The following is a 9,800-nucleotide window of genomic DNA, read 5'->3' on the forward strand; positions in this document are numbered from 1 at the left end:
AGTCAAGCAACCCAGTAACAGAGGGTAGAGACACTTACCCAGAGCAAACTTCTATCACTCATTGTGATTTTCTGAAATCTTGGGTGCAAGTGTGAGCTCTAGAAGGAGTTAGCTCCAGCAAAATCAGGTAAGTGCTTCTCCATATTTGTAACTGCATTCCACCAGAAGGGAAGTCCAAAGAGCCCTGCTAATGTGACAGATCAGAAGTAGATCAATAGAAGTAGATGAGACCGAGAGCTCAGATTGGAAAATAAATAATTTTGCAGCAATCATGAATTATTTTAGGCAATAATGAATTGAGGACATTCCATAAATGCAGTGTCTACTCTCACTTTAACAACCAGGTATGTTCTGTCCAGTGGGCCCAGCATGCAGAGAATGATTCTGGCTCCAGGAAAAGCACAGAAAATGACCGCGACTCAGAGAGGATAGACTTGACAGTAGATTAGGATTATGTTTTAAACACCTCTAATGCTTTCCAATATGTGGATTCAAATTGAATCACAACTAGGTGCCTATTACAGTGGACACCTAGAGCAGAGGCAATTTGTAGGTAATAGGATACATTTTTTATGAATGCTACCAAGTCAGGTGCCAGGATTCATAATATTTTATGCATATCCATGTTTTGTGGTAGGCTAGATTAGTAACAATGCATCTGGGTGTACAGTTTTTATTTCCCTATGCCCCTCCCATTCCCCATTCATGACACTGAAAATGTCATTTTGAGTAGGCAGGTAACATGGCACCAAATACTCTACCTAGATCTGAACAAAAATAATTTGTGTGTATTCATGTATTATGTTAGGATATGCATTACTTTTGGTGCGACTTATGTTTTGCTTTTATTTTGAAGAGACCATTGGAACAAACCTCTCTAACACATGAGTCAAGTCCACAGTTGGGTAGAAATAAGGAAACACCTGAGGATGCCCTGGAAGGGTTAGGTGTTTAGCGAGCACAATGGGTCCATGGAAACCATGCTGGAGTCAGAGGAAATTTTGGGCACCTGTGCTGGTGTTTGTAGGCATTTACATTTTCTTGGCTCATTTCTTCTGAGATGCTAAGAGCAAGGTGCCTTTGACAGTGACCATCATATTATTGATCACCCCCTGGGGGAAAGCTGGCTCTCTTTTTAATTTTTTTTTTAAGATTTATTTATTCATTTTAGAGAGTGTGTGAGAGTGAGCATGAGTGGGAGGGGCAAAGGAAGAGAGAATCTCAAGCATACTCTGTGCTGAGCATGGAGCCCCACTGTGGCCCCATCTCACAACCCTGAGATCATGACCTGAGCTGAAACCAAGAGTCGGTCACTTAACCGACTGAGCCACCCACGTGCCCCAGGACTCTGGCTCTTTTAATAAACTCACTTTTCTTTCCCTTTCTGGAGGAACACCATGAAGCTGGCATACCTTTTCCTTGGCCCCATGGTTCTCTTCCTCCTGGCTGGCTGCAGCTGTGTCCTCAGCACCTCCAGTGGGAACCTGCTCACCTTTGTGGGCTGTGCTGTGAGGGAGTTTACTTTTGTGGCCAAAAAACCGGGCTGCAGGGGCCTTCGGATCACTACTGATGCCTGCTGGGGCCGCTGTGAAACCTGGGAGGTGAGTCTCAAGACAGACGCAAGTGACAAAGCCTTCAGAGCCAGCCACCTGGGTTGATTTCTGTGTTCACTTTTTAACTAAAATGAGGTAGAATGGGGCATTCTTGTGGAGTTTTTAAAATGACAATTATTTGGCATTCTCCAAAAATAATCTGGAACAAGTATGATCTTGCCCCCCTAACAAAGCATTGGTAAAATTAATATTTGTATTTACATGGTGTCTGTATATTTGGGAATCATCTTTGGGAGGTTAAGATATGCTATTATTCTCCCCATTTTACAAGTGATATGAAGGACTTCAAGGAGTGAGTGACCACAAAATTATGTAGACAATCAGTAGAAAGCTGGGAATAAATCCTTGGTTGGAGCATGTAAACAAAATTTCTCTATATTCCTCTCCCTGTGATGTAGCCAGCCAATTCACAAGAGATCGACCTTACACTGTCTAGTAGGTGAGGGTGGGTCCTCAGTTCTTCCCACAGTGGCTCATGCATAGCCTTGCCCTGCCCCAGGCCCCACCTGCAATTTGTGGGGACCTCAGGGATTGTCACAGACCTATTCACTAAGTCCTTTGTAGTCAATGATATCTAGCCTTTTAAGAGACATTGCATTTAAAATGAGGATGAAAGTCTTAGACAAAGTTAGAACCGTCTTTGGGCTGAGATGAGATGTTTGTAAGGTTAGAAGATAAAAGGCTCATTTAGCAAAGAGTGTCCCATTACACTGTAGAATGACTGTTGACCCTTTCTCCTGAGGTCAGAGTTGGTTACTAATGAAGCTCCAGCTCTGATTTTGTCACCCTACCCCAGCTCAAAAACCTTTAATGACTCCCCCACCATAGCAAATTCCAAAGCTAACTTCCAAGGTCCTCAGCCGTATGAAGTTTGCCTGGTTTCCCAATGTCTACCCATGTCCTGAGCTCTGGTCTCACCAGACTGATTTTGAAAAGTTTTATTAAACATCCCTCATGAAATCTCACTTTTGGCCTTTTCCTCATATCCCTTCTCATTTCCATCTGTCATTATTAAATATATTCTTTGATATATGTGTCCAGGACCAACTCCTTCCCTAGAGCTTTTGTGACTCCCTGGTCAGCCCTGACTCTAGTTTACCTTTTGTCTTACTTTTCACCACCACACAACACTAGATTCTAAGTTCTTTAGGAGAGGAGTTTCATTCCTGTGCTTTTGTTAGCTCTTGTTGAAGTGTCATGTACAAGCAAGATGTTCAGTAGATATTTGTTAATTATATGGGCCTGTCCTCTATCTGGAGTCATACGTCTTTTAGCTGAATTGATGCCAACTTAAAAGTCCATGAGCACCATGAGAGGTGCTCAGAAAAATGGCCATCTATTCAGGGACTCAGAGAGCAACTTACTATCACTTAGATAAAATTATGGCCCCATGAATGGATTGAGTTATGGTGATGAAATCTCCAAATTAAATAAAACTACTTTACCTAATTTGCTGGGTTTTCCCTCACCCAGGGGCATAAGACCTAATAGCCAAATAATTCAACTGTTAAGGATACCATAGCTGTGACTTGACATCGAGCCTACTTGGGGTATTTTGGCATCGCCTCATATTCAGGGCGTGACCTGGCCATGCCTACCTCTACTCAAAGTTCATTTCTCAGCTCTTTGGAACTCTTTCTGGGCCCAAATTTCAAACCATGTTTCCTTCAATTCAGCTCACTTTCTCTTCTCTTTAAAGATTGATGAATGTCTTTAATTGGATCCTGGTCATCCCCGGGAGGTCAGGGACTATGTTCTTACCGGAGAAATTGAAGCACCAAGGCCCTTAGGGAATAAGATTCTACTTAATATTAACCAGCTTTTATCTATGCCTTTACTGTACTATATATACAGGGAGGTTACTTATAGAAAATAAATAAAAGAATGAAATTTATTTTCCCAGTAATCTGAGAGTTTCTGAAGTATAAAGTCCTTATTTTTGGGAACTTAACTGGAGAGCATGTCTAAAATGAGGATGTCTTTGACAACAAAGTAGCTGGATTTACTTCAAAGGTGGAACCATTGCTGAAAATAGCCTTTACTCATGGCCTGGCTTTAGGGTTGCCAGATTTATTAAAAACAAAACAAAACAAAACAAAACAAAAAACCAAAAACCTACCCCAATCCAAACCATGAGGTCAGTTGAATATGAATGAGAGATAAACAACAATTGTTTTTTTGGTGTAAGCCTGCCCCATGCAATATTTGGGACATATTTTACTCTAAAAAAATGTTGTTGTTTCTTATGATATTCAAATACTACTAAGTGTCTTCGATTTTATCTGGCAACTCTGCTTGAGATTCCAGATTACTAAGGGTAAGAGGACATGAAGCAAACTAAGGAGGGTCAAATGCTCCCTGAAAAGGAGGAGGAAGCAGTGAAATTAAATTGAGCTCTTCCACACAGTCCTTATCAAAGGCAAAGTCATTACTTTCATGATATTCATGTGAGAACGTCATCCTGGGCCTCCATTAAACATACTTTATGTACCCAATCCAAGTGAAGGCCTTGTTTTTTGAAAGCTTGTAAGTTGCTACTTTATTTAGTACTTCCGTACTCTTACAACTGCTCTGATAAGAACTATAGATGACATTTACCAAACACTTACTTGGTGCTGGGCATCACACATTACATGTATCATCCTACGTTGTCTCTGCAACGATGCTGTGAGGTAGAGATTTTGTTTTACAGATGAGGAATCTGAGACTTCAAGAAGTTAAGTGGGCAAGTGGTACAACAGGGGCCCAAGGTTGAGGGTCTGACTCAGGATTTGCGATTTTTTTTTTAAGTCTTACGGGTTTTTTGTTTGTTTGTTTGTTTGTTTGTTTGTTTACACTTATCATGTCAAGAATTCAGAGGGAATGGGTTGCAGCAGTTCCAGCGCTTTTCCATTGGTTCTCACAAAGTGTGCTTCTCTGGGTGGAGCAGTCTGGCCCTTCAGTTGAAATCATCTTTCATCTTTGGCTTCTTCCTTTTTCTGATCATTTTCCTTCATATGCTTCAGGAAGCTATCTAGGCTCTTCCAGTGCTTAACATGCTCAGTATGTACGTTAATTCTCTTAGCAAGAATCTTGCCCTTAGTCTGCTTGTTTATAACAACATCAACAGCAATAGACTGGGTTAACACTATAGACTCTATCAGATTTGCCATGGTATCATTTGGGGGGGGGGTACCTCCTTGATGAAAAGTGCCCATTCCTTTGATGTCCACAATATCACCGTAGATTTGCCAGTATGTGACCAAGGGACAACTCTCTAAAACTCTATGTTTTCTAAAAGGCCTAGAGAATATATAGCAGGTGCCTCTCTTTTGTGTTGGTCATTTTGGCAAATTACTGGAAGATGGGGTTTCCATGACAGGGTTTGAGATTTTAACTACTACTTTGTGCTGATTTCCTGATCTCTATACTCTTTATAAAATTATCTTTGAATTCAAGATTTATAAAGGTGAAATCAGGAAGTGAATCCTTTGATTATTAGAAGAGTGCACAGGGCATTCTGGAACCTGCCTTGCTCTGTTTTTGGTCATTGATTCAACAAAAAGTTACTGAGAACCTCCCGGGTGACAGGTACTACTCTAGGTAGTAGAAGCACAGCATGAATAAAATGGGCAAAAATCCGTCCTAATGGCGTTTACTTTCTAGAGTGGGAGAAACACAACACAAAGAAAATATATAATGCGTTGCATGATATTGACAAGTGCTATGGAGTAAAAAAAAGAAAGCAGGAAGAGGGCGGGGAAGTGGCAGGGTATGGAGGTAGTGTGCTGATTTTCAAGAAGATGGTCAGGATGGTCAGGAAAGGTTTCTGTGAGAGGGTGATGTTTGAACAAACTGTTGGACTGGTGAAGGAGTCATTCATAAGGGAGAAGAATGTTCTGAGCACTGGCATTAACAGGGTGAGCATATTTGATTTTACTCTGAGTGAGATGGGAAATCACTGGTGCTTTGAGCAGAGAAGAGAGGGGATCTGACTTAATTTGAAAGTCACTTGGGGCTGCCTTGTCATAAGTAGACCGTAGGGGGTGATGGTAGAAGAGAGGCCAGTTAGAAGACTTCGGCAAAGATCAGTATTATTCATTTGCTAAATAGTTATTGAGGACTTGCTATGTGCCATAGGCTCTTTCGGGAGCTCAGGATATGGCACAGAGAGCAGGTGGCTGCTTTCAGGAATTTGCTTTCTCCTGGGAGGAGAGAGATTCACAAGTAAACAAATGACTAATGAGTTAATTTCTGATAGTGATAAGTGGTACCAAGAACAAGAAACAAGATATGTTCTAACAGGCTCCATGTTTTCTTCCTGGGGGGATAGAAGCCCATTCTGGAACCCCCCTATATCGAAGCCCATCATCGAGTCTGTACCTACAATGAGACCAGACAAGTGACGGTCAAGCTGCCCAATTGTGCCCCCGGAGTGGACCCCTTCTACACTTACCCTGTGGCTGTCCGCTGTGACTGCGGAGCCTGCTCCACTGCCACCACGGAGTGCGAGACCATCTGAAGCTGGTGTGGCCCACGGAACACAGCTGGCGGCCTTGAGCTTCACAGACCCACCTGCATGGGCAGCAGCTATACCCCTGGATTCGAGGACTGTCTAATTTTGACCACCCCTGTGGAAGAGGTTACCTGTCTCCCTTAGGTCCAATTCAAGCACAAGGCCCAGAGGCGGCATACTGATGCTAACCATCAAAATAATATCTGTGTTTTCACTGAAATAATTTCTCTGGGTCACAGATTTGCAAATTAATTTATCTTTACCTTGAATCTCAGAACATAATTTGAATATATCACAATCCTCCTCCAATTTGGATTTATAATATGCCAATGGTTTAAATGCAATAGGAGTAATTAGGAAATGAGTCTAGAAAGTCTTTAAATTCTCCTGTCTTACTTCACAATTGGTCTTCAACTAGATTTAAGATAGAAGGACCAGAAATTAATAAAACCAATGCTTTGTCCTCATGCCCCCAAAGAAAACTGCAAGCTTCCTAAGAGAAAATGCTTTCTTCTCATTTTAACTGAGCACTTACCTACACAAGAAATAGAGACTGCTCAAATTAAGAAGGGAAGGCAATTGTAGCTGAAATTGAGCAATGCCTGGTTCTGGGTGATTCTTTCCCCACGTAAAATTCTCGAGGTCCTTCTTAATAAAGAGACTTGTCTGTGATTAAAAAAAAAAAAAAGAACAAACTCAGAAAAAATATGTAACTAAAGCCATCATTTAGGTTTAAAGACGTGTGCAACTAAACTCTGGTTTTAGACTCATGTGATGCTCTCCCGAAGCTATGATTTTCCCAAAATGATTAATCCCAAATATTCTTTTCCATTTAGTGTATTTTAAATTTAAGTTGTAATTTTTTTAACTTGGAAATTTTACATGTTTGTCGGGGTAAAGCTGCCCTGATGGCTCAGGGGAAAGTCTGTGATGGTCTAGCTCTTGTGCTCTCTAAAATTTTACAGCAGCTGATTCTCTGTGACTTTTTTTTTTTTTTAACTCTGGCATTATGCAAGTATCTTTAATTCCAACGTTTTGGGGTTGAAATGAACCTTGTTTCTTTTTTCATGATACGCCAAGAAAATCTGTACTAATAAAGCATGTCCTCTGTCTTTTGAATTCATGAGAACTTTCAAAAAAGTCTCTCTAGTCTTTAATGTACTTGGAATAACAATAGCAAGCACACTCAAAATTAACTTCAAAGTTACTTTTACTTACACATTAATTTAGGATGTCATGTTTAGGAAGAGATCCAGACAAATGACTGGAGATCTTGAGTCCCAGAGGTAGCTCAGTCTGGACTCAGATGCTTGGCATCTCCCAGCTCGGAGCCAAGAGCCCTCCTTGAATGAGGAATTGATATATCCTCATGAAAATAGTAGAGTGAATGTTGAGATTGATGGTCAATTACTGGGACGCTGAGGTGGACATCCGGGAACAAGGAACATGAGCAAAATCCATCCCAGTCTTTAGTGCAGATCCATTGGCAGGCAAGAAGCCACTCCAGCATAAAAGTAGTTGAGTGCCTGGGATCTGTCCTGGACAGTGGCTGGTGATAAGGGATAACACTGAGTGGCACCTCTCAAGTGTTTTCAGCCCATCCCTAAGGACTTCCCTCAGAATTTTCTTCTAGAAAGGGCTGCTTCTTAAGGAAACTTAGGGAAGAAAAACAGAAGCAGTTAAGGTTTTGCTGCAATTTGAGAGAAGGTGACTACAGCATCAGTAAGGGGCCCAGTGGGAAACAAGTGAGACACTGCAGCAGGATATTGAGGACAGTTAAAGGAAGATGCTATTTATAAATGTGTGGGAAGAGTTAAGGAAACCAACCAGGGGTGTTAAAACATTCTGAATACTGGTTTAGAAGCAATGAATATCCCTAGGCTGAAGGAGAAGAGGAATTGATTATCAGACCCCAGAGAGAGTGGAAGGAGGAATGCCTGATGGGAGCTGCGATCTTTCTTAACCCAGCTGTCCCAAATCAAGGCCTGGTGGTGAGGGAGGTGTGGGAGAAAGTACCCCAATCTCACTCTGCTCCATGCCCTGACTTCTGCAGAATTAAATGGGAAGGCAGAGAGCAAGGGAGCCCATTGCTTCAGTCCATAAATGTTGGCCTCCTGGGAAGCAGGTTGAGTAAGAGTGGAGAGTGGATCTAAGGGGACAAATGGATGAAATCCAGGACAACTATATTCTGGGATGTTTAGCTGAAATGCCATAGGCAGTGATGTTGGTGTGAAAGCCATAAGGCATCCGTAGCATCACAATTACTAAGAGTTCCCTGGGATGGGATACATATGGAGAGGTATGTACTGGCTAATCAATATCTCTAACATTGGAGAGATGCGGTAACAATGGTAATTGTCAGAACTGTGGGATTATTTGGTTGTTGAATACATCAGTCGAAGCACTCCGAGCGCAGTATGAAAGCCACAACTGAAGACGGCCTCTGCTCCTGGAGCTGGAGGGCACACTGTGCTGAACACCAGGCCTCAGACCTAAGTGGAGAGCAGCTGAATTATGAAAAAGGCTGAATCCACTATCCCAGAAATCTCCATCCTTAAGTCAAGGTCCTCCTAGGAGGGAGTGGGACAGAGAGGCCTGGAATGGGGACACTTTAGTGGGTGAGCTTGAGGTTCCCTTGTAGAAGGGGTCCTCTCCTTGCTAGAGATCAGCCTCCCCTTCCTGAGACCAGGCCGAGGCTCCATCCAAGGAGGATGCCTCACACGGTAATACTTTCTTCAAATATTTCAAATACTGCTTCAAATACTGCCCATAACCTCTCATGGATAATTATGGTCAAGTCGAAGGATGACCCAACTGGGGAAGGACTTTCTGTGTGATGGGAGAGTAAGATTTTCCACTGAAGCTGCCCGAGGCCTTGATGAACGTGACCAGGGATGGGTTAGACCACGTGAGAATGGATCTGGAGGGTGTCAGGCTGTCATCTCAAGGGATGAAGGGGAGAGTGGGAGAATAGAAGACTGGATATGAGTTTTAAAATGGAGACGCTCTCCCCTGAGTCAGGATTTGACATCCTTACTAGGGCACCTGGATCTGGTCCCACTGAGATGTTGGGATGGCTCTTTAAAGCTGTGGGGAGAACAGTGGCTTATATTAATGGAGAGAAGATGCCAGAGCTTTCCTGGAAGGATATTTGAGGATAAATGGCTCAGGGAGATGCATCTCTGGAATGGATTTATTTCATAACGACCTGAGAATTCACCAGCTGGCTCTGGTCACCTAGAGGGTCACCAGATACTCATTTCACAGAATGCCAAGGAATGCACTAGTGGGGGGACCCTGCCTCATGGAGAAGCTCCTTAGTGCTTGTCCTTTGTAGACTGGGGTTGATGGCAAGAGAAACCACCATGGAACTGGGCTTCTTGGTGTCAGCAGAGATGAGATGGTCTGCAGTGGCAGAGCACAGGTGATGACCTGTAGCTGTAAGCAGCAGGTGAATATGATGGTCGTAATGGGTGGTAAAGCTGCAACAGCAATCAGAAGACTGATCTGCAAGCTCTACGGGGCTGGTTAATATTCCTTTTTTTTTTTTTTAAGATTTATTTATTTATGATAGACATAGAGAGAGAGAGAGAGGCAGAGACACAGGAGGAGGGAGAAGCAGGCTCCATGCCAGGAGCCCGACGCGGGACTCCATCCCGGGTCTCCAGGATCGCGCCCTGGGCCAAAGGCAG

At 42.7% G+C, this 9,800-nt stretch overlaps 1 protein-coding gene across 1 annotated transcript; it reads left to right on the forward strand.

Annotated features, from left to right (window-relative positions):
* The first annotated feature begins 1,397 nt into the window (after positions 1-1,397).
* On the forward strand, positions 1,398-6,114 carry GPHB5 (glycoprotein hormone subunit beta 5). The gene is made up of 2 exons (XM_041757974.1): positions 1,398-1,601; positions 5,926-6,114. Exons 1-2 carry the CDS (start codon positions 1,398-1,400, stop codon positions 6,112-6,114), a joined length of 393 nt encoding a protein of 130 aa, XP_041613908.1.
* The last annotated feature ends 3,686 nt before the right edge of the window (positions 6,115-9,800 follow it).

Source organism: Vulpes lagopus, chromosome 6 (genome assembly GCF_018345385.1).
Source record: "Vulpes lagopus strain Blue_001 chromosome 6, ASM1834538v1, whole genome shotgun sequence".
Classification (NCBI taxonomy): domain Eukaryota; kingdom Metazoa; phylum Chordata; class Mammalia; order Carnivora; family Canidae; genus Vulpes; species Vulpes lagopus.

Excerpts from the sequence above, each read along its gene's own strand:
- GPHB5 (XM_041757974.1), top strand. The coding sequence starts at position 1,398 with ATGAAGCTGGCATACCTTTTCCTTGGCCCCATGGTTCTCTTCCTCCTG. Across the intron at positions 1,602-5,925 it reads GCCGCTGTGAAACCTGGGAG|AAGCCCATTCTGGAACCCCC; the intron begins GTGAGTCTCAAG and ends CTGGGGGGATAG.